At 50.8% G+C, this 24,704-nt stretch overlaps 1 protein-coding gene across 1 annotated transcript; it reads left to right on the forward strand.

Moving 5' to 3' along the window:
* Positions 1-4,833: 4,833 nt before the first annotated feature.
* Positions 4,834-16,507, forward strand: TRAPPC3 (trafficking protein particle complex subunit 3). Its single transcript, XM_064589464.1, has 5 exons — positions 4,834-4,995; positions 13,636-13,733; positions 13,978-14,077; positions 15,114-15,296; positions 15,750-16,507. Exons 1-5 carry the CDS (start codon positions 4,954-4,956, stop codon positions 15,867-15,869), a joined length of 543 nt encoding a protein of 180 aa, XP_064445534.1. The 5' UTR covers positions 4,834-4,953; the 3' UTR covers positions 15,870-16,507.
* The last annotated feature ends 8,197 nt before the right edge of the window (positions 16,508-24,704 follow it).

Below are 24,704 nucleotides of genomic sequence, written 5' to 3' on the forward strand. Positions count from 1 at the left end.
GGCCAGCCTGCGGGGGCTGGGGGGTGGGAGCTTGCTGGGAAGGTGGATCGATGATGGTGCTGCAAAGATGAACAGAGGGGACGGAAGAGGAGGCACAGCTGGGCCCTGCCACCCCCTCCCTGCCCTTTGTCCTGACCTCTAGAAGGTCAGTTCTCTGGTTCTCCATTGTGAGAGATTAGGCCCAGTGAGATGCTAGCCTCCTGCCCCTCTTTCCTGCTAGTGTCTTCTTTGAACAGCTCCAGAAAGCAGCCATTCCAAGGGGGAGGGTGGGGAACAAAGGGTCTGGGTTCCAGGCAACCTGGGAGCAGCCTGTCCTAGAAAGAGTGAGTAGCTGGGGGGCCTGAACTCTCTTAGAAGGGCCTCCGGGGAGGGAATAGTGCCGCCTCTGGCCCCAAATCATTAGAAAATGATGATGATGATGGGGCGCCTGGGTGGCTCAGTCGGTTAAGCGACTGCCTTCGGCTCAGGTCACGATCCTGGAGTCCCAGGATCGAGTCCCGCATCGGGCTCCCTGCTCGGCAGGGAATCTGCTTCTCCCTCTGACCCTCCCCCCTCTCATGCTCTAGCTCATTCTCTCTCTCAAATAAATAAAAAATCTTAAAAAAAAAAAAAAAAAGAAAATGATGATGACGGAAAGCCTGCAAATGGAGCTGCGGACCTTAAGCTAGTATCTTAACTTTTTTGAAACAGTTTGCTCACTTATACAATCAGGAAAGTGATAGTACCGTGAGGTGTCATGGGGTCATTAAAGGTTAAATAAGGCGATGCAGTTGAAGTGCTTAGCACAAAGCCTGGCATATAAGTAAGAAGTACGTAATAAATATGATGGTGGTGATGATGATGGAGCTTTAAGGATAAAAGCAGATTAGGAGGAGGAGCAGAGCCCCATCTTTGTTGTCAGCCATCCCACCTGCAGGGTGAGCGGACCATGTGGATGATGGAGTCCAGGACTGTGCTTTGTGAGGTCAGAGGCCTCAGGGCCTGCATCTTCCAGATGTGAACAGGCCTAACCTGAGCCAGGCAGTGAGTAGACTCGGAATTCATGAACGGAGCGTAACAGGGCTGGGGCGAGCCCTCTGGGATAGTTCTTTTTCAGTGAATTTGGGATGACTACAAGGATGAAGACCCTGGGTGGGAACAGTGAGATCCCTTCATTGGCTAGACCTCAACAGTAGTGGAGGGGGAGGGCGCCTGGGTGGCTCAGTTGGTTAAGCGACTGCCTTTGGCTCAGGTCATGATCCCAGGGTCCTGGGATCGAGCCCCGCATCGGGCTCCCTGCTCTGCGGGGAGCCTGCTTCTCCCTCTCCCACTCCCCCTGCTTGTGTTCCCTCTCTCGCTGTGTCTCTCTCTGTCAAATAAATAAATAAAATCTTAAAAAAAAAAAATAGTGGAGGGGGAAATCAATGGGAGCTAAAGATGAAAAGATAGGCCAGGGATGGTCTATGTAGGAGGATTTGAATGCCAATTAACATCATGATCTACATGATATTGATCATGGGGAGTCGTGGAAGGTTTTTTGCAAGGGGAGGGGTGAGCAGTGCTTTAGAACTGGAATTCTCTACTGTGTCTAGTGGTCTGGGATTGACTTTGAGGGATCATTGCAAAGAGACAGTGCGTGGTGTTAGCCTACGTCAGTGGTTCTCAACCAGAGAGGCAATTTTGCCCCACAGAGGACGTTTGGCAATGTTTAGAGGCACTTTTGGTTGTCAGAACTGGGGGTATCACTGGCATCTAGTGCTTAGACATCAGGGATGCCGTTTAACGTCCTACAATGCTCAGAGCAAAGAATCATTAGGCCCCAACGTCAACGGTGCCAACACAGAGGAACTCTTCCCTAGACTGAGGGTGGAGGCACCTACACCCCCTTTTACAAGATGCTAGTGGTGGGGACAGCAAGATATCTGGGAGTTAGCCAACTTGACGGACAGTCCTCCTGGCCAGCCCCAGGCCTCCTGTACAGCTGAGGGGTCCAGAGTGAGTCTTGGGAGGATGGCTGAGGGGGAGCCAGGACAGCGCCAGTGTCCTGTGATTAAGTCGAAACAAACAGATGGAGAGATGGCGTCAGTTACTCTCCATTTACCCCGGACTGGCCAGGATCCCCGGCAGATCCCAGGCCCTAGCAACTGAGAAGGTTTGGAGTGTGTGTCTCTCTGAGTTTGAGGCTGGGTGACAGTGTCTGGGAGCCTCACACGGCCCCCCCAATATTAGACATCCCAGAAAAGGAGCAAATGAGGCACTTGCAACATCAGGGACTGAAAGCCCCAACAGGATGCCCTGCCCTCTTTGGTGAGGGGCAGGGAACTCTGTCAGCTCCCCTGTGCCTCCCCTACCGCCCAGGGCAGTCCCCTCTTCCTCAGAAACAATCATGAATGAGCTGTTCCTCTCACCACAAGGCTGGGCTGGGGCTAGGTGGCAGGTCGCTGAACAGGGATCAGAAATATGTCCCCTTTCCGATTCCCCTGGGGGAGGGCAGGAGCAAGAGAATTTACAACCACCTAGGTTTGGTGGGGCAGGGCCCAGGATGAACCTGATGGCGGAGTGAAGGAATTCACTGAGAGATTGACACAAGAGATCAGAGAGATGAATCAGGACCAAGGCCCTGGAGGCTGCCTCCACACTCACAAAGTAGGAAGTGGGAGGGCCCTCATAGTGGGGGCAGCAGAGAGAACAGACACCAGACTCTCACCCCTACCCCACCCCCAAGGCACCACACCATGAATGGGTCTCTAACCCATACCGCTCTCCTGGGGAGTCCTCCAAGCCCACTCCCTGGAGCTGAGGGTGGAGAATGTCCTCAAGGGCGGTGGTGACACCAGCTGCAAACAAGGTTTCCCTCCAGCTTGGGGAGGGGAAGGAACAGGGACAGATTGGAAGGGGGAGGAACTCAGATCCAGAATCAAATAGGCTCAACGCTTTGGATTTCTGGGAGGGTCTTTGTCTAGAGCCCCTGCTAGGAATGGGAAACTGTCCCTGCTGTATTTTTTTCTAGGGAGAAGGAAACGAGGGTGGGGAGGAGGCGCCTAGCGTTCCTAATGTCCTGGCCCTGAGCAGCGGTGGAAAGGGACTGGGATTTGGGAATGGTGGGAGCGGTACTGAGAACTCTTGGAGCCGCTGTCTAAGGAGGTTTCGGTTCCCATCTGAGCAAGGAGGAGACCCTATAAATCAGCTTGAAATGGGCCCCACCCCCATCCTTAATTCACGACTTGTGACACAAGGAGGCGTCCCAACGAAAAAGACTCCAAAAGGAACAATCAGAGGCAGACAGAGGAAGAATCTCAGAGGTCCTAAGATAGGCAGGGAGAGGCTCCGCCTCCAGCTTCTCCAGAACCACCCAGCCTGACAGGAGGCTGGGTGGGGTCGGGCGGCTGGCCGTGACTGTGACTCAGGCTTCTGTGGGCAGCCAAGGGCAGCCGGCAGGGAGGAGCCCAGACCGACAGGCCAGCCAACTGCAGCTTTCACCTCAGCTGTCCTCTTTCCTGGGAATGCAGGAGGTCCTTCCCTGGCCACGCTGGCCTCCGGGGGGCTAGCTGACCCTGGCTTCACCCCCCCCCCCCAACGCCAATGCCCTCCTGTTCCTTCCCAGAACTCTCAGCCAAAGCACTGAAACAGGAGGGGGGAGTCAAAGGTCACTGCCTCTAGGGAGGCCCAGAATGTCTGTGTCGCAGGGAGAAAGGTATAATAACGACTGGTCCTGCACCCTGAGGGAGACACTGGGGGAATCTTGGGAACTGGCTTTTAGCCGGAGCAGCCTGGGCCCCCCAGTCTTCCCCAGCCTGGCTGGCTCACGTCTGGGCAGGCTGGTTGTCATGGTGAAGGCTAGGGGCTAGAATGCAGCTGCTTACAGAGTCTGGCTACCAGGCTTAAGTGAGGAGAGGGTGCTCAGGGACTCCCAGGCCAGCCCTCTCACAATTGACCAGCCAGAGGGGATGGCTGGAGCTGAAACCAAAGAGCTATGGTCAGGGACTGTAGGACTTCCCCTTGGCGATGGGTTACGGTGTGGCCAGCACATTTCCCTGGTGTTTCTGGGACCTGTTTGTTGGGCTGTTTTGAGAGAGTGGCTGGAAGAAAGGGAATATGCATTTACTTTGTGCCCAAGTGCTCTGCACTCCTGTCTCACCAATCTTCACAACAACTGGGAGAGATCCAGCAACTTGCCTAAAATGGCAAAGCTGAGCTTAAAATCCAGGACTGGCTGTTACCAACTCTGGCGATCTTTCTTTTCCAGGGACCAGGCAGTGTCGTTGAGGGGGACAAAGTGACCTGAATTTTAGCAGACAGACTGGGTATTCCATCATGAGGCCACAGTGGTAGGATGCAGGTACTGGCTGCTTTTGGAGTTTGGGGACACATGACAACCTGAAGAGAAAGCCCCTAGTAAATGCTTGGCACACAGTAGGTTGTCATTAAATATTTTTGCAATAAGAAGCCAGATCTGTGTATGAGCCCTAGCTAGGTTTCTGGGACATCCTGGGAGCCTCTGGCTCTGAACTGCAGCAACAGCGGAAGAAGCTAGTTCGAAAGGGGGACTTTCCAAGACCAACCCATCGAGACAGGAATTTGCGGAGCATCTGTGAGGGTGAGAGGGTGGGAGGAGAGGGAAGTGTGTGGACGATACAGGATTGCCGCAAGCTCCGGACGCCACCCAGTGGCCAGAAGGCAGCCCTGGCGGGGAGGCAGGCTCTAAGCCCCCATCGCGCGCGAAGCACTCTGGGAGTTGTAGTCCAGCGGTGCTGCCACTGGGGCTGTTGGGTGTTGTAGTCTGACGTTTATTGGGCGGGAAATACCCTCGTCGGCCCGGACCACGAGTCCCGTGGTGCCCCGCGGCAGGCCGCGCAGGCGCGGTGAGTTGGTGCCGGTCAGTCCCGAGGGCTGAGGGGCCGCGGCCGGGTCGAGCGGCGTCAGGAGGGGTCGCCGAGAGGGTCTGTGGCGAGGCGGGGCAGGGCGGCTGGCACCATGTCTAGGCAGGCGAACCGTGGCACCGAGAGCAAGAAAATGGTAACTCGGAGCGCGTGACCTCGGCGGGAGGGGCGGCATGGAGGGCTTCTGGGGAAGGGGCCCGGCGCGGGGCGCAGTTGGAAAAGGGCCTCCCGTGAGCGCAGGGTGCTTCCGCGGGCAGGAAGGAGGAGGGGGCTGCCTGTGGGTCGGCAGGGAGAAGCACGCCGGGGGCGTCCCAGGCCCGAGGCAGATTGGAGGGCCGCTGGAGCGGCTCAGAGACCCCTCGCCCGGGTCCTGAGAGCCGCTGTGTGCGGGACCCGCGACCACGGCGGTAGTAACAGTAACTGCCACTGTCGCTCTCTTACTGTGTGTGAGGCTCCGGGCCGAGCACCTTACGCACCTTGGCCCATTTAACCCGCTAAGTAACTCTCTCAGGTGGATAATGTTATCGCAGTTTTACAGCCCAGTTAGGTTACGTAACTTGCCCAAATTTACTAGGAAGTAAATAGGAAGAGTTAGGATTTGAACACATGTCTCTATAACTGCAGAGCTTCAGACTGCTAGGCCCTACTGCCTCTCACGCTGTGCTCTGGACATTGCAAGAGATGCTCAGATACTGGTCTTGCCAAAAAGGTACTTTGTATTTGGAGGAGTGAGAGGTGGTGCCCCTTGGTGAGTGGGGGCGGCTCCTTTCTTGTCCTGGGAAGAGTGGGACACCATGTAGTCTCATAAGGGTTGGCAGTAGATGGCACGTGGGCCTGGAAAGTAAGGTCGATGACATTTTTCTCCAAGTTAAGACCTCTTGGCAGGTGTTCCTTTTCTTTGCCATGTTCTTACCTCCTTCAGAATTGCCCATGTTGTCTGTCTTTGTTTTCAGATTTAGAAACTAAATAATCCCAAGGTTGCAGGTTGGTCAGGCAGATTAGGGGCCCTTTGTTGACACTCAGCTCTAGAGGGGTGATTAAACATCCCTCACACCTTGGCATCTTACACCAGGAACAGCACCAAAAATGGGCTGCAGGAGGCCCTAATACTTCAGAGTAGTACTTACCTGTTTTTCTCTCAGACTCCTTTTGAGAAGCTGCTGATACCTCTGGATCTTCCCATAAATAATAAGTTGACAAACATATACACAGACACTTACTTACATTGGGGGGGGATTTGTGGGCTCCCTGAAAATCCTCCATAGATCACAGGTTAAGAATTTCTATTTTGGGGCACCTGGCTGGCTCAGTCTGAGGAACATGCAGCTCTTGATCTCCCAGTTGTGAGTACAAACCCCACATGGGGTGTAGAGATTACTTAAAAATAAAATCTTTAAAAAAAGAATTCCTGTTTTGGAGGAAATACCAAGAATTTCAAAGAAAAAAAGTATATTTTGCTAGGAAACAGTATCATGTAGGGGGAAAAGCATGGACATTGTTGGAATTCTGTCTTGATTGATCCTCAATTAAATTGGAAGCAATAATGCCTACTTAGAATTAAGTGATATAGCAGTGTACAATGTATGGGGCATGGCAAATGTTTATTTCCTCCTCCTTTTCGTAAGATATGAACAGATACAAGAGGTCTTCCTGCTTAGTTTTCGTATCTTACTCGTCTTTTTTTTTTTTTACTTGAAATCCCTATTGAAATCTTTTTTTTTTTTTAAGACTTTATTTATTTATTTGACAGAGAGACACAGCGAGAGAGGGAACACAAGCAGGGGGAGTGCGAGAGGGAGAAGCAGGCTTCCCGCCGAGCAGGGAGCCCGATGTGGGACTCGATCCCAGGACCCTGGGATCATGACCTGAGCCGAAGGCAGGCGCTTAACGACTGAGCCACCCAGGCACCCCTGAAATCTTTAATACTATTTTATTTATTTATTTTTTAAAGATTTTGTTTATTTATTTGACAGAGAGAGAGACAGCGAGAGAGGGAACACAAGCAGGGGGAGGGGAGGAGGGAGAAGCCGGCTTCTCGCCGAGCAGGGAGCCCGACGCGGGGCTCGATCCCAGGACCCCGGGATCATGACCTGAGCCGAAGGCAGGCGCTTAACGACTGAGCCACCCAGGCACCCCTGAAATCTTTAATACTATTTTATTTATTTATTTTTTAAAGATTTTGTTTATTTATTTGACAGAGAGAGAGACAGCGAGAGAGGGAACACAAGCAGGGGGAGTGGGGGAGGGAGAAGCAGGCTTCCCGCAGAGCAGGGAGCCCGACGTGGGGCTCGATTCCAGGACCCCGGGATCATGACCTGAGCCGAAGGCAGACGCTTAACGACTGAGCCACCCAGGCACCCCTGAAATCTTTAATACTATTTTATTTATTTATTTTTTAAAGATTTTGTTTATTTATTTGACAGAGAGAGAGAGACAGCGAGAGAGGGAACACAAGCAGGGGGAGGGGAGGAGGGAGAAGCCGGCTTCTCGCCGAGCAGGGAGCCCGATGCGGGGAGCCCGACGCGGGGCTCGATCCCAGGACCCCGGGATCATGACCTGAGCCGAAGGCAGACGCTTAACGACTGAGCCACCCAGGCACCCCTGAAATCTTTAATACTATTTTATTTATTTATTTTTTAAAGATTTTGTTTATTTATTTGACAGAGAGAGAGAGACAGCGAGAGAGGGAACACAAGCAGGGGGAGGGGAGGAGGGAGAAGCCGGCTTCTTGCCGAGCAGGGAGCCCGATGCGGGGAGCCCGACGCGGGGCTCGATCCCAGGACCCCGGGATCATGACCTGAGCCGAAGGCAGACGCTTAACGACTGAGCCACCCAGGCACCCCTGAAATCTTTAATACTATTTTATTTATTTATTTTTTAAAGATTTTGTTTATTTATTTGACAGAGAGAGAGACAGCGAGAGAGGGAACACAAGCAGGGGGAGTGGGGGAGGGAGAAGCAGGCTTCCCGCAGAGCAGGGAGCCCGATGCGGGGCTTGATCCCAGGACCCTGGGATCATGACCTGAGCCGAAGGCAGATGCTTAACGACTGAGCCACCCAGGCGCCCCTTTAATACTCTTTTAAATAGGAACCCCCAGTGCTCACTCAGCTTTGGTGAGTGGGAGAATTAGGGAGGTACAGAGGCACACTCCTATCTCAAGGCTTTTGCAACTCCTAGTGTCTCTGCTTAGAACGTCCTTACCCCAGGGGCTCCTGGGTGGCTCAGTCAGTCGATTATGGGACTCTTAATCTCAGGGTCCATGGGATTCTCAGGGGTTTTGAGTTCAAGCCCCACATTGGGCATGGACCCTACTTCAAAACAAGAAGAACCAAAAAAAAAAGGAAAAAAAAATCCCTTCCTCCAATGAGTAACCCTAATCCTCATCTAGCTACTCCCCACTTCATTCACAGTTATGCAAATGTCACTTCCTCTGAGAGGCCTTCCCTGACTACAGTTTTCTGTCTTCTTACTCTATTCCATTTTTCTTCATAGCGCTATTTCATTACGAATTACATACTTGTTTATTTTCAGTCTCCCCGATGAGAATGTAACCACCAGAACAGGGGTTTGTTTTGTTCACTGCCCTATTCCTAGCATCTAGAATGATGCTTGGCACTAGGCAATCAATATGTAGTGAATGAATGACATGAAGGTTTGGTGCATCCTCTCATTCACTTACTGCTGGCGCCTACTTAGGATCTGTCACATGATCCTCTTTATGGCCACCTGGTTTTGACATGTTCTTCTCCTCCCGGGAAGTCTCCCCCTCTAGCAGCCTTCTTCCCAGTTGGCCCTATCTTCTGCTAATTGCTGTGTTCCCACTTAAACCTTCCAAGACTTAAATGATTAATATGCCCAAGGAACTAGACCTCTGCTTTTAGTCTGTGCAAACAGAAATAGCCAATGTACCAGGCAAACTTTTCCTGAGCCCTAATTCTATGCATAGGTCTGTGCTAGGTGCTGTGAGAGATGCAGTCCTAGTCCGTAACCTTTGAGAAGCACATTCTGTGAGGCAGGAAAGCATACAACACAGTACTGTCTGCCATGGAGTCCCAGCTTAACTGCTTATTTGCTGTGTGACCTTGGGCAAGTTTCCTCATTGTCGTAAGCATCAGTTTCACTGTCTTTAAAAAATAAGTTAGAGGGATGCCTGGGTGGCTCAGTTGGTGGGTTAAGCGTCTGCCTTCGGCTCAGGTTATGATCCCACAGTCCTGGGATCGAGTCGCACATCAGGCTCCTTGCTCGGTGGAGAGCCTGCTTCTCCCTCTGCCTGCCGCTCCCCCTGCTTGTGCTCCTACGCTCTCTCACTCTCTCTCCCTCTCATTCGCGCGCGCGCGTGCGCGAATAAATAATAAAAGATCTTAAGATAAATTAGAAAGTGTAGTAATAGTATCATGGGGTTGTTCTGAGAATTAACTGAGGTAATGCATGAAAAGCTAGCAGTGTGATGGTGTACTTAATGTAGTTGGCACTTGGTAAAAGTCAGCCAGCAAGCATCCTTGTTGGTAAAGATATTAGCCTTTATGTGTCTGTGTCGTGTTTGGTTCCTGAATTCTATGGACAATCAAACCTTCCCTTATTTTGTGTCATGTTACTAGTAACCCAACCCCAGCGGCTCTATTCTCCAGTGCTCAGGTGAATTACTCCTTCGGTAGCAGCACTCAGAGTCTCCATGACAGGAGGCTGGAGGGTAAGAGAGAGTGAAGGTCCTGTCACTGACCTTCACTCCCAGCTGTTAGGGGCAGTCACACTGAATCACTTGTGTTGATAAAAATAGTAAATGTGACTCTTGGAGCATTAGTTCCAAAAATCAGCCCCCTTAGGGAGATTTGTTATTTGTCTGGGACACTAACTGAAAAGCCTTTTGAAAACCCTCAAGTGCCATAGCTCACCTGAAGTAGGGCTTGGCTTAATTTGCCCTGCTCAGGTTGTGCCCAGAGTACTTAAGAGATCAGATCAGCTGTTCCAGTATGAAACCACTCCTGTGGTTTGTTGGTCTGCAGAGCATATTTCAGTCCATTATCTCATTGGATCCTCCCAACAATCCTGTAATCAGCATGACAGATTTTACTGTTACCATTTTTGTGTGAGGAGATTGAGATTATGCAAAGCGAAGTGACTTACCTAAAATCTCACAGCTAGTAAGTGGCAGTCCAGACTCAGAATCAGGTTTTCTGGCTACAAACCCAGTATTCTTGCTGTATGCCTTGTTAGTTGTTACAGAGTTCTTTATATTGATTCAAAATCTCCCTCCTTGAACCTAGTTCAGGGTACTCTTGGATACCACACCACAGAAAACTAGTTTAAAAATAAAAACAGAGGCCCCGGGGTGGCTCTGTCTGTTAAGCATCCGACTCTCGATTTCGGCTTAGGTCATGATCTCACGGTCGTGAGATGGAGCCCAGCTTCGGGCTCCAGGCTAAGCATGGAGGCTGCTTAAGATCCTCTCCCTCTCCCTCTGCCCCTCCCTCTTTCTCTCTCTTTGAAATCAATCAACCAGTCAATCAATATCTACTTCTAATGTAGGTGCTGTGCAGCGGGTGCTCTACAAACATTATCTCCGTGGGCTTTTACAGTAACTCTCTAAGGCAGATACTGTCACCATTGTACATACGGAGAAAAACTGATCCAAGATACTAAGTGATGGCTTAGATCACATAACTTTTTACAGGGTGGTGCGCAACTGTAAGAAGAAAGAGTCTCAGTTACTTAACCTGTCGCCTGTAAAATGAGAATGAATAATGTTTGTTCTGCTAACCTCTCATGGTTGTGATTAGGATCAATGAGAAACTGTGAAGGCATTCTGAAGGTTTTATAAATTTTTATGGCCATTATTATTAAACGTAATTAAAGCACCTGAAAGTAGAAATGTTGCGGAAGAGATTCATGTTTTCTTCTGGGAGGGAGAATGTGGTTATTATGTTCAGTGAAGAAATTGGGTTGGTTGAATTAGCTGACCTCTAAGGTCCCATGGAACCTATTGTTATAAGGGTCACAAGGACTGAAAACCCAGGTCAACAGTAACCTCTCTGCCTTCCTCTTCTGTTTTCTTTTTTGTTCACTCCTCTCAAATCCCACTGGTTTCTTAGCTGTTTCTCAAACATGGCAGACATACTCCCACGTCAGTGCCTTTGCACTTGCTTCCTAGACTCTTTTCACCCAGATATCTTCATGGCTTTTCCTTATTTCCTTCAAGTCTTTGCACAAATATCACCTTACTAGGCCTTCTATGACTATCCTATTTAAAACTGATCTCTCTCGAGGCGCCTGGGTGGCTCAGTTGTTAAGCATCTGCCTTTGGCTCAGGTCACAATCCCAGGGTCCTGGGATCAAGCCCCGCATCAGGCTCCCTGCTCTGCGGGAAGCCTGCTTCTCCCTCTCCCACTCCCACTGCTTGTGTTCCCTCTCTCGCTGTGTCTGTCTCTGTCAAATAAATAAAACCTTTAAAAAAAAAAAAGCTTGATCTCTCTCTTCCTCCCTCCTCTCTTTCTGTGTGTGTGTGTGTGTGTGTATAATCTGTTTATTATCTGTTTCCCTCCTATTAGATAGTCCCTGGAACATAATAAACATTGAATGAATGCCTTTTTCTATACCACAGCCCCACTCCTGTTTTTAAAGTATGAAGACCTTTAAGTTAAATATTTGCATTGCATACTGCTTCGAGTAGGCTTGGTTCATAATCAGAGATGGAGACAGACTTGCAAATTAAGAGAGAGTGTGGAGAGCCTGGGTCAGGAATCCCATTCCCAGATCCCAGGCATATTGATTCTGTGACCATGGACATATCTGTCTAGAGCCTTCATTTTTCTTATTGGTAAACTGGGGGCTGCTGCATGTATAAGTGCTTGATAGCATCACGGTATGCATGTTACTTGGCATCGTGGTGGGCTGAGGCCATTGGAGTCTCCATCCAAGGGCTCATTAATAATGGAAGGAAAGCTCTCCTGATTTAATGCAGTGGTGCCAACTCTATAGACTGGTAACTGCTGGATTGTCTCCATCCATTCATGTTCAAGCCATTCTAGTGCCAAACCCTTAACTTGACTAAAAAAATCATCGTCCTCCTTAATAGCTTCCCTTAATTGCCGTATTTGGTAAATGGTCTCTTGGAGACACCCTGATCTGACTGTTTTAGTTGAGTTCAAAAAGCTTCCTGATTCTGAAACTGATTCTCTTTGACTTCCTAGTACGGCTAAGTTTTTTGTTGCTGTTTTGGGATGTGTGGGGGGGTTATTAATATTGCACTTGTGGGGAACAGTGGATAGAATGAACACTGGCAGGGGCGCCTGGGTGGCTCAGTCGTTAAGCGTCTGCCTTCGGCTCAGGTCATGATCCCAGAGTCCTGGGATCAAGCCCCACATCGGGCTCCCTGCTCTGCGGGAAGCCTGCTTCTCCCTCTCCCACTCTCCCTGCTTGTGTTCCCTCTCTCGCTGTGTCTCTCTCTGTCAAATAAATAAATAAAAAATCTTAAAAAAAAAAGAATGAACATTGGCTTAGAAACTCTTGTTTTTTGTTTCCCAAAATTACTTTTGTCAATAATTAGCTGTTTGTCCTTGGGCAGATTACTTAATCATTATGTGTCTCTCATTTCTTCATCTCTAAAATGAGATTAATTCCTGCCCTTTCTGCTTTACAGAATTATTGTGGGGTGGAAAATGAGATGATAAAAAATAGAACACAGTGTGTAAGCAGAAGGCACTCACATCACTAGTCTTGCGGTGACCTCGCCACAGGCCGTGGGGATGAGATGAGGGGCGCTGACGTGCTGAGAGCCTGGGCCTTAACGTTACTTGGACTTTGCTCCCCAGAAGACTTGAGGACAGAGAGGTGCTCTGCTCCGAGTTTGACAAGCTTCCATTCAGAAGGGAGTGGCTGAGTGATTATTTCTATTTGAATCCATTGGTCCAGACGCACTGTTAGCATGTTTCTCACTTTGTTTAGCTCTGATAGTGCCTTTCCCCCACCTCCTGCTTTCATTCTTTAGTCTTGGCATTGCTCATCCTGTCACCTTCCACACCTGTTTCTTGGTGGGTAGGTGCCAAGAGTCTTTATCTGAGAAAGGGTTTCTGTGATTTAACTGTGGTTGTAATAGAAACCAGTCCAGATCAGGATTATGTTCCAGGTACACAAAAGATTGGATTCCTTTCAGAGTTACCTCTTTCCTGGAAACATTTTTGCTCTGTGTCAAGAGGAACATTATTTTTCCTCATGCTGGTGACTTAGGAGGGGGGTTATCAGTGCAGTGGACTCTGGGACTTCCTCTCCTCCCCACAGACCAGGCCCGTGGGTCCTCACATGCTCCTGGGTGGGACACTGGGAGTGCAGTTGAACTCTGGGCCCTGACACACATTCTTAGATGTGGAGAAGCCATGGGTCTCACCCGCTAGGGTACAGAAGCTAATCCGTAAATGTCTTCTTCAGGTCTGTCTTTCATAGTATCCAATGGATGGCTCCCCCCACCCCCCAATTCTGGTGACCAAAGCTTAGGCTTGGCAGCTATGGTGGGGTCTTGGGTTAGCAGAAACCCACCCGGATGTGTTGGAAGAGTGACTGCTCCATGTGTGAAGTGCCTTTTCCAACCCGTTCTGTAGTGGTCACCTTGACCCTGGGGGGGGGGGCACGCTCCTTGGCCACCCCACAGGAGATGATGTTCTTTCTCACCAGACACAGATGACCTTCCTTTGAATCCTGACAGCTGCACTGAGGCTGACCCAGACTCACTAAACTTTTTCTTTTGTGCTTCTTGGTCCTGATTGCCTTTTGAATCTCTTTTAGAGCTCTGAGCTCTTCACCCTCACCTACGGGGCTCTGGTCACACAGCTGTGCAAGGACTATGAAAATGATGAAGATGTGAATAAACAGCTGGACAAAATGTGAGTAAGCTCCTCTGCAGGAGAGACAAGAATGGGCTCCCTAGTGCACAATCTACATGGTCCTTTAGAGCCCAGCACCGGGTTCTCTCTTAGAACCAACATTTTGGGCATGGTTTCCACTGAGCTCATTTATTGGGATGTTTTGGGATTGTCCCCCATTTTCCCTTTACCACTAGCAGCCTTATGTTCAGACATAAGACATTCATACCCCATGATAGAGTCTGTTCTCTCATTTTCTTCCCAGGGGCTATAACATTGGAGTCCGACTGATTGAAGATTTCTTGGCACGGTCAAATGTTGGGAGGTGCCATGACTTTCGGGAAACCGCAGATGTCATCGCCAAGGTCATTATCCTGGGCCACCTGGCTATGCTGAAGGATGTCACTGGGAGGCACTGCTTACCACTCTCTCTCTCCCTTAGAGAGGCTCTTAGTATTCCAGAAGTCTAGTTAGGCAGCTGTCTGGGCCAAAGGAGCCTTCCTGATGGTTTGGGAATAGCACAGATCATGAAAAGGGAAGAGTGGTTGGGATCATCCCTGTGGATGAAAGCCAAATCTCCTCAACTGTGAAGATGTAGCAGAGTGGCATGGGGGTTACGAATATAGGCTTTGGACTCAGACAGACCTGGCTGCAAATTCTGGCTCCAGTATTTACTAGTTCAGGGTAAGTTAATTTTAACCTTTTTAATTACCACTTACCTCATCTTTAAAAGAAGAAAATAAGAGCTACCTCATAGGGTGGTTGTAACGAGTAAATGAAATAACGAACGTGAGCATTCAGGTAAAGTGAATGCACTTAACATGGTGTGCTTGTGGTAAATGGTCGCTATTAATAGTATTAGCATTACATCTTATAGAATTAATAATAAATGGTAATACGCCTCTGGCTTTGTGGCGTCTGTAACCTAAAGGTTGGTTCTTTTCTGTTGTAGAGCATGCTGGCCCAAATCCTAGAGAGGGCTGAAGTGAAGAGAGCTTTGTGAAGGTTTGGAAGTAGGAGAGTGGATAGAGGGGAGGATGTCTTCAGAGTAATTCGGCCGCAGTGACTGTATTTGCTTTCAGGAAGGGTTCCAGATAGCGCAGACAGAGGACAGGGCAGTGGGCCGTGGCCTCTCATGTGCTGGCTCCAGGAAGCCGCCCCTGTCAGAAGTGTAGGTGGACAGCAAGTGGCCTAATTGTATGAGGCCTTGAAGGAGAGGGGTGTGGAATTGTGCATAGATGTTTTTCCTTTTTTGCCCTGAATACCTAAAGCCCCAGTGTTTTGCAGAGGCCGCAGTTTTGTTCCTGAGCCACTTAGCTTTCCTTCACCAGTCCCATCATCTTCCCTGGTGCGCGGCCCCCACTGCTCTTCCCCATGGTGCTGTTGTGTGTCTCCTGACAGGTGGCGTTCAAGATGTACTTGGGCATCACTCCAAGCATCACCAATTGGAGCCCCGCTGGTGACGAATTCTCCCTCATTTTGGAAAATAACCCCTTGGTGGACTTTGTGGAACTTCCTGATAACCACTCATCCCTTATTTATTCCAATCTCTTGTGTGGGGTGTTGCGGGGAGCCTTGGAGATGGTGAGTGCAGCTCTTTACCTTCTGGGACACCTGAGCTGTAGTAGGGGCTTGATAAATTTTTGAATGAATGAGAGAGAGAGAGAGAGAGAAAAGAAAGGCCTTTGGCTCACCTCAGCATTCTGCTGCCTGAGATGTGATGCTACCGAGCATAGGATCCAAAGATGACTCTCCCTGAGGGTGGTGCTGTCAGCCCCCAAAGCCCAGGAGCACCCATTCCCAGATTGGCTCATTTGGTGACAATCTCATTTGTGGGTGTTCTTTGCTAAGTCTGTCCTTATGGGTCACAGCCACTGCCTTTTGCAAAGGAACATTGGAACTGGTGATCTCATCCTTGTGGGAAACCAGCCCCCTCGTTTGGACTGCTGTGGATGAGTCAGTTACAGCCCCATCCCCTGTGGTTCCCCAGAGGCTGTGGCTAGGCAGCTGCCCCTTCATTTTCCCACTGTCCCCCAGGTCCAGATGGCTGTGGAGGCCAAGTTTGTCCAGGACACCCTGAAAGGAGACGGTGTGACAGAAATCCGAATGAGGTTCATCAGGCGGATTGAGGACAATCTCCCAGCTGGAGAGGAGTGACCATCCCCAGGACTTCAGGGTAGCTAGCAGGAGCAGTTGTTGGAATCCGAAGCCTCAGAGCTCCCTCTGCCCTTTAGAACTCAATGACTCTTTAACACGGTTGTTACATATTCTTCTAACTCTGTTTCCATTCTCCATGCTAATAAAGAGCAGACTGTGATATAGTCCACTTACCCCACAAGTGTGCACATGCAGGAGGGAAACTCTTTGCTCCTTTTCCCTTCAAAGGGGTTGTTGGATGCAGTCATCTTTGGTTGGACTAGAAAGAGCTCAACCATTTTACATTCCTGTTTGAATTTTCCAAAGCAAAACCCATTTTGACCCCGTTAAGAGGCAAGCCTCACACATCCATTCCTGGGCCTTTGGAATGCCATTGGTGAATGGCTGTAGAGAATCCAGGGTTGTGGGGTCGGGGAGGGGAGGCTGGTAGGGGTGGATAGGAATTGCTAGTTGTAGTGTGACATACTCTAGCGCTTGCCCGGAAGGGGGAGTTGTGCCAGGAACACTGACTTCTGGGAAGCCACCCAGGTCTTATTCCTTCCTGCTGTTTGGAGGCGACATCTCCTCTTTTTACAGAGGGTACATCCTTTTTTCTTACAGATTCTTCAATAAAGACACATTCTTGAGTGAAATCCTAATCATGTCCTGTTTTCTTTCTGGAATTTTATTGCAGTGGAGTGAGGAGACCAACTAAGTTCCTGGGCCCTGCCTTACACTTACCTGGTCTAGGAATGGCTCCTCCCCACAGACCAGAGAGTCTGGGAAACCTGGGTGCAAATACCCCTTCAAAGTCATTTTTGGGTCTATTGTCTAGCAAAGTCTAGAAGCAGACCATTATCCCTGATATACCTAACATGGACTATCTTGAGCTCTCGGCCACTGAGTAGGAAGGCATGGCTAGAAAGACCTTGTTAAGAATGGGGAGGGGCGCCTGGCTGGCTCAGTCAGTAGAATGTGCGACTTGATCTCAGGGGCATGAGTTGGAGCCCCACGTGTGGTGTAGAGTTTACTTAGAGAAAGAATAATGGGAATGAAAGCTTGATTGGAAAAGGTTTGAGAGAATAAAAGAGGATTAAGGGTACCGAAATTTTCTTTCGAAGAGTTCTGCTGTAAAGAAGAGCTACGGGGGTGCCTGGGTGGTTCAGTCAGTTAAGGCTCTGGCTCTTGATTTCGGCTCAAGTCCTAATCTTGGGGTTGTGAGATCTAGCCTGGGGCGTTGGGCTCCGAACTTGGCGGGGAGTCTGCTTAGGATTCTCTCCCTCCCTCTGCCTCTCCTCCTGCTTGCGTGCTCATACGCACGTGCATACTCTCTCTCTCTCTCTCTAAATAAATCTTTAGGAGGAAAAAAAGAGCTAAGAAGTAGGGTAGTGTCTAGAGGGGGATATGAAGTCAAAGCAAAGTTAAACCTCTGATGTTCGGTACAATTTATTGAGTGCTTACCACTTGTCAGACATTGTACTAGCACTTTACCTAATCCACAATAACTCCCTTATTTATAATAATTCCATTTTTAGAGGGGAGACTATAAATTGCCCAAGGTCATATGGCCATTAGGTGGAGAATCTAGTGCACAAAGCCCATGTTCTTAGCCATGATGCCTGGTTAGCCCTGTGGGGGAGGGAGGAAGGGAGCAGTCCTGCAGCCCCCTCTCCCAGCCTTACAGAATTTAGGATAGTTTTTTGGGTGCCTGGGTGGTTCAGTCGATTGAGCATTGGACTCTTTTTTTTTTTTTTAAGATTTTATTTACTTGACAGAGACAGCGAGAGAGGGAACACAAGCAGGGGGAGTGGGAGAGGGAGAAGCAGGCTTCCCGCCGAGCAGGGAGCCTGATGTGGGACTGGATCCCAGGACCCCGGGACCATGACCTGAGCCGAAGGTAGACGCTTAATGACTGAGCCACCCAGGTCCCCTGAGCATTGGACTCTTGATTTTGGCTCAGGTCATGATCTCAGGGTTGTGAGATCGAGCCCTGTGTTGGACTCTGTGCTCAGTGCAGGGTCTGCTTGTCCTTCTCTCTCTACTCTTTTCCCCATTCTCTCTCTCCTCTCTAAAATAAATAAATAAAATCTTTAAAAAAAAAAAAAGAACTTAGGATAGCTTTTCAAGGGAGGGATCAGAGGTTGTCAGGCCATGTTGGTAGCACTGTTCTTGGAGACAGCCTAGGCTCTTGAGGTCCAGATACTCAGGTTATTGGGGGGGGAATGGGGCCCCCAGGCTTTTCCCAAGGTTAGGGCACAGGCCTGAGATGAGGAGAGCCATAATAGATGCACTGCGCAGGAAGTGTGTCTTGGTTGCAGAGATTAGGACCAGCGTTCTGGGACACCTGAATAGAGGCAGTTTACACATGACTTGCCTCTTCCAGCTGGGTCAGGCCACTAAAGTGGGGGGAGGCGGAGGTCACTTTTGTGTTACCAAGTATAGGGAAGCTCCCACTGGGATCCTGTCCTCTGAGCCTTTTTACCTCCCCCTCCAGGTACAATTTGGGGCCCCAGGGCAGGTCAGCTGTATCCTTAGCATCCAATCACACCAGAGAATGACTGAATGAAGGAAATTAAGGGAAGGGACACTGGGGCCCGATGTGGAAGCACTGTGTGGTGTCTGGGGTCTGCTAAGAAAAGGGAGCAGCACCACCCTTTCCTTCTCCAGGGGGGGCTCTCACCCTTCCTCTTCTAGTACCACACCTACTTTCCAGCAGTCGTTTGCATGGTATGAGGTTTTAGATGTTTCCTTTCGCAGAGTTAAACACAGGCAGCGTTACAGAGTCGGCAAGCTGCGGAAACAAAGCCCCCTTGGTGATTTTTCCCAGGGACAGCCCCACAATTGTGTGATGTGCACCCAGAGACTGAGGGAAGGGAGGGGCCGAGGACTGTGGAGCTGCTTGGAACATCACCTCATCATCTCTCCCGAATGAGCCGAACATACAAGTCCCATCAACCTAACTTCAGCCCCCCCGCCCCCCGCCCCGGAATTAATTCACTGTGCATTATATAGCCCTCTACTTTCACTGTGACTCTGAGGCTCAGACAGCCCCCTCCAGGCTAGGCCATTCCGCATTCTCCATGATGTACTGGCACACCCTCCAAGCAAGATGGGGCAGGTTTGCTGGCTTTATAGGAGGGGCTGAATAATGAGGTGAGCAGCCTGGTTCAGGTGGCCTTCTGGGGCTGGAGGAGTCCGTGCTGGTGGCCTTTGGGCCTGGCATAGGCCAGGCAGAGCTCAAAGGAAAGGCCTTGCTCTGCAGCCTTTGGCCACCAGGGGTCTCCAGATGACCACTCTGCTGTCCCAGAGTGCTGGTTGGACCCCTGGTTTCCATAATTTGCTAGGAGATGCACCTGATGAACAACTCCCAGAGGCCGGTCAGAACCCGGAAGCACCCCCTTCTTCTAGCCACTCCCATAGGATCTGACAGTAAAACTTGCGTGCTGTCAGGCTGAGGGCCTGCCTACTGAACCCAGGGCATGGGGAAGAGCACTTTGGCAAAGAAGCGTGCCTACCCCAGCCTCTCATGGTGGCCTCTGTTGTACAAGCTAGCGCTGAGCCCTCCCCTCATCAACCCCCTTACTTCCTGAGTGGAGACCAGAGCAGCACTGTTCCCCTGCCCTACACCCCACCAATAACATTCCCCCTGGCAGATTGGCCTCCCCTATATTTGTACTGGGCATCCAGAGAAGGAGGTGGCAACAGAAATTGCATTAAGTAAAATTAAAATAGTCTCCTAACAAGTAGTTCATTGTGGACGGTTGGGGGTGGTGGTGCAGGAAAAGCATCCTCCCGTTCTCTCCTTCTCTCAGAGCTTAAGTGCTACCATGTGCTGTTCCCTAGAAGCCAAAGGGCCGGTGGGAGGGGAGGGGTGGGGAGGGTGGCAGCAGGCGAGGAGCCTCGCTGTTACCGATTCCCAGCCTTTGATGTAGCGCCAGGCCTGACCCTAGGACAGCTGAGGGCCACTGCCAGGGGAGCTGTGGGACGCAGCGCATTCCTGGGGGCAATCTACACTTCTGGCAGGAGGAGAGGAAAGTTTCAACTGTGGGGAAGGGGGTGGAGAGAGGGCGCTGCAGATGAAGTTAGAGGGTGGATGTTGTGACGGACAATGGAGGGAGCCAAGGCATAGGGCAATACCATCTTACCTCGTCTGGCTCGCTTAACTGGCTTGGACGGAGGCCTCCTCCAGGAAGCCTTCTCTGATGGACCCAGAGCTGCCGAGGAGCAACACCTTCACTCTGCACGACACGCATGGGCGGGTCCAGTAGAGCCCCAGAGGATGCCCGGAGAAGCCACTGCCCTTCCCTCCTGGCTCTGGGGGCCTGGACTGTCAGCTATGGAGACATCTAGGACTGAGCCAGGCTAAGGAGGCTGGGAGGACGATGTGGTGGCATGAGAGTGTGAGTGAGTGTGGATAACAAATGTTATTCATAGCAACAGCTAGTATTTATTGAAGAGTGACTAGGTGCCAGTCAGTGCTGGTCTAAGTGCTTCACGTGCATTTTTCCTTTAGCCTTCACAACGACCCTATCCCTGTGCCCATTCTGAAGATGGGAAGACTGAGGTACACAGCTAGGGCATAGTAGATTCAGGACACAAACCCGAATAGTCCAGTGTCAGACAACAAGCTCTATGTTATGTGTTACATGTGTAAGTGTTTGGGGTTTAGTATGTGTCTGTTTCCTTGTGTTCCTTGGGGAGCATGTCTGTATGTGAACTCTTTCATTTAACAAAAATGGAGCCCTGTGCTGGGGGCTGGGGACCGGGGCCAAGTGGACAAGGAGATGGTGGCAGGAGGAGAGAAGAGGTTGAAAACGAGAGACAAAGGCAAGTCCTGGCTCTACGACTTACTAGTTACAAAACACTGAGCAAAGGATTTGAACTCCAAGCGTCAGTTTTTCATCTGGTTCAAAATGGGGATTGTAATAATGCCCACATTACAGACTGTTTTGAGGATGAAACAAGATGCAGTGTGTAAATTTCCTGGCATATTCTGCATGTTCCCTAATTGGCAGTTATGATTAACATGATTGTTATTACAGAACTGTCTTGTAAAATTACTGTGTATGGAGATCTGAGGGGCTGAGTGTGTGCAGAGTAATTTTGTGAACTCAGGGCTGTGTCTGGGGTGTTCATCACTGTTATCCCCAAGCATCCAGCACTACTTTTCAGCACAGCATAGGTGCTCAGAAAATGTTTATTGATGGCGTGTTGACTGAGTGTGAGGAAGAAGCCAGGAGGGCCCACAGAGAGAGGGGTGTGTGGGCCTCCACCGGGACCCGCTATACCATTTATGGGGCTCAGTGCAAAATGAAAATGTAGAGTCCCTTGTTCAAAAATTATGAATTTCAAGATGACCAGCAGAGCAGTAAACCAAGCCCATCTGAGCAGGGAGCTCTGTGTGACTGCACAGGCAGGCATGCCCACGAAGCCAGCCCCATTTGCCTGAGTCCCCAGCTGTCCCCAAGCCCAGATGTCCTGGAGAGAGTAGAAGCAGACTCCAACCATGGTCTGCCATGCTTCCCAGCCTGCCTGAGAGGAGGTGAGGAAGGGAGGGCAGGCCAGGAGAAAGCAGAGGGAGGGCCCAGAGACCTGCAGACCTCCTCCCCAGGGAACCTTTCCAGAACTAGGCCATGCCTAACAGCGGCCCTCCATCCATTCAGGAGCTTACCTCTCCCCCCACCAAGCCACCAACCAGGGAGCTGGGTGGTCTGGGCACATGTGGTCACATTTAGATGTTGATTGAAGCAAAATTGCTATAAGATTAGAACATTTAAGGTAACTTTAATTTCCCCAGCATTACTGGGATTTTTGAGGATGGGGCTGAGAGATCCCCTGGGGTGAAAGTGAGGGGGGTGGTGGGGGTTGCAGGAGGGTCTTTATTTCTCTAGTCCTGTAGGAGACGCCTCTGGCAACTGAAAAGGAAGGAAGGAGGGTGAGACAGAGGGAAGGACTTCCCAGGAATTGTAGAACCAGGAGTCAGTCCTCCAGCAAATGTGGAAGTGGGAGGTGGGGATGCGGGGGGCAGCGGGGGGATGCAGAATCGCCAAGGCCCTGGTGGAGCAGAAATTTACCAGCACACACCCCTCCCCAGACTATCTGCACACCCTGGGCCACACATCTGTGCAAACATCCCTCCCCCCTCCTCAGCTTGCCAGACAGATGGGATGGTGGCAAGAGGAAGGTTCCATCCAGGCCCTCCCCAGGCTCCAACCTGGGGTGGTTGGAGCCTAGAGAGTTTTCTTGTTGGCAGATCAAGATAGAAATTTAGAATGAATGGGAGAATTATGGTAACGGCAAAAAAGATTATGCACATTAATCGAGTCACTTCTAGGCACTGGGCCGGTGTAGACTTTATATTAACTCTCTTCCAAGAGGCCCTGTGGCACCATGGGTAGACGGGGCCAGTCTGCCTGGAATCAACTCCAGCTTGTCCACTTCCCAGCTATGTCACTATGGGTGAGTCAGTTAACCCATCTGTGCCTCAGTTTTCCCATCTACAAAGTGGGGACTGCGCTAATACCAGTCTCAAAGGGTTTGGGAGGATTAAGTGAGTTAATCCACATAAAGCACTCACAATGGTGCCTGGCAGGAAGGAGGAGCCCTGTGAGAGTTAGCCTTTATCATTCGGGACTGTCATTATCCTTCTTTAAAGCGGAGGAATTTGAGGTTTGGAGAAATGAGGTCACTTGCCCACAGTCACAGAGAAGCAGAACTAGGATCCAAACCCAGGTCTGCTTGACTCCTCAGCCCATGCTCTGAACCATCGGGCGGGCGCCAGAATTGTCTCTGCCAGGGGCCGCGCTAAGCAGATCACATGCCTCGTCCTGTTCATTGTAAACACCCACCCCATTTGATACCCCTGCTCAGGTCTAGGACAGTCCTTTTTAAAAAAAAATTTTGGGGGGGTGGCGCCTGGGTGGCTCAGTTGTTAAGCGTCTGCCTCCAGCTCAGGTCATGATCCCAGAGTCCTGGGATGAGCCCTGCATCTGGCTCCCTGCTCAGTGGGAAGCCTGCTTCTCCCTCTCCCCCTCCCCCTGCTTGTGTTCCCTCTCTCGCTGTGTCTCTCTCTGTCAAATAAATAAAATCTTTAAAAAAAATAAAATAAATAAAATAAAATAAAATTTTTTAAAAATAATAAAATTAAAAAAAATTTTGAGTAACGTCTGTGTCCAATTTGGGACTCAAACTCACGACCCTAAGATCAAGAGTCACACGTTCTACTGACTGAGCCAGCCAGGTGTCCTAGAATAGTCCTTGCATCCTCTCTGCCAGCCTCTGATTCTTGTGGCTGAGGGAACTGAAGCCCAGAGAGGGCCAGTAACTTGTTCAAGGCCACACAGCAGGTGACCACTGGCAGAGCTGACCCACTGATATCTGGACACTACCAGAAACAAACCAAAGGTGAAAGCCCCTGGCAAGTGGGATGGCCTAGCCCAGGGGTGAGCCTTGATGGGAGAGTCTGCAGACATCTGGCTCTGGGACACTCATTTCCTGTCTTGAAGTTTGCTATGCAAAGAGCTGGTGGACAAGGGGAGCAGCTGTGGCAAGGTCATGGCAAGGCTGTCTCAGCCTCTGTTGGGGGGTGGGCAGCTGAGGCCCACCTGGAGAGTCCAAGAAACACCAGGGCTCCAGGTCAACAGGACAGGGCCTGGACTGGGCTCCCAGGGTGGGTTGAATGAAAGAGCTGAACTCTCTCCCGCTGCAGGGCATTGGGCAGAAGAAGAAGAGAGGGGGTGGGGACCGTGTGTGCCACAGAGAACCAGGCCCCAGGGCCTCAGGAATGTTCAAGGAGTGAGTCAGGAGAATGGGGGGGGGATCCTGCAGGGCATTGGCTGAGTGTTTGTCGGTATCTGTGTGCATGAAGCCCATAGGACCCCTTCCCCAGCATAGCGCACCCCCCACTTGCCTGCTTCTCCTTCCCTGAGTGCCCCTCCCCTCTCTAAGAACGGCTCACACTCCGAGCTAAGTGCTCTCCGTGGATTGAGGGGTTTAGTCCTCACAACTAGGCTGTGAGCTTTTCAGATGAGGAAACTGGGCACCAGAGGTTAGGTAACTTGCTTCAGGGCATGCAGCTGGGAATGGGGCACTCGGACTTGAACCCAGGCAGTCTGATTCCAGAGTCCATGCTGTCAACTTTCAGCCCCTGCTCCTCAGCTCCCACCCCCTCCCCAAACACTCACCCCCATCTGATCCCTATCAAGGGCCTGGTTCTCAAACCAGCTCTGGGGGAGGGCCCAGTTCTCCACCCCAGTCAGTGTCCTCTTAGGTCCCTTGCCAACTGGCCCCCTCCCCTTCTTAGGGGAGTGCCCCAGCCTGCCCGCCCCCCGCCCCCCCACCTCGTGGTTCCTCCAGGCTGGCTTAGGCCAGGAGGCCAGAGCCAAAGACCTCTTGCAACCTCCCCAGTCTGAGGGGTAGAACAAGAATGGGCCCAGGCTCTGGAGGTGGGCAACGGTGAAAGGCCCCACTGAGGAGTGGTGGGGCTGGTGTGTACCTTGGCAGGGGGACAGCAAAGTGGGAGGCCCTCAGAGGGCAGGCAGTAGGAGGGGGAGGGGGCGATGGAGGCAGGCCCAGACCCAGAGACAGGCTGCCCTAGACCTTCCCTATTCCTTTTCTAGACCTGTTGAGGGCTTAGCCATTTCCCACTTAGAACACACACACACACACACACACACACACACCCACCCTCACCCCAAACCCCCTTCTGCTGGCGTCAGTTCATGGGAACTCCTGCACCGCACTCATTGCCTCTACCTCCCCTGGGGCTGTTCCTTTAGCCTCTGCAGCCTGGCTCCTCCCCTGCCCTGGCCCCCCACGCCAACCAGCAGGCTCTCATTGCTGGTCCCAAAGGGTGCT

The sequence above is a fragment of the Mirounga angustirostris genome, unplaced genomic scaffold (assembly GCF_029215605.1).
Source record: "Mirounga angustirostris isolate CCGP_5_RB_7025 unplaced genomic scaffold, mMirAng1.0.hap1 SCAF_4, whole genome shotgun sequence".
Lineage (NCBI taxonomy): Eukaryota > Metazoa > Chordata > Mammalia > Carnivora > Phocidae > Mirounga > Mirounga angustirostris.

Coding starts and splice junctions, on each gene's coding strand:
- TRAPPC3 (XM_064589464.1), top strand. CDS start 4,954: ATGTCTAGGCAGGCGAACCGTGGCACCGAGAGCAAGAAAATG. Junction 13,734..13,977: donor AATAAACAGCTGGACAAAAT/GTGAGTAAGCTC, acceptor TTTTCTTCCCAG/GGGCTATAACATTGGAGTCC. Junction 15,297..15,749: donor TGCGGGGAGCCTTGGAGATG/GTGAGTGCAGCT, acceptor ACTGTCCCCCAG/GTCCAGATGGCTGTGGAGGC.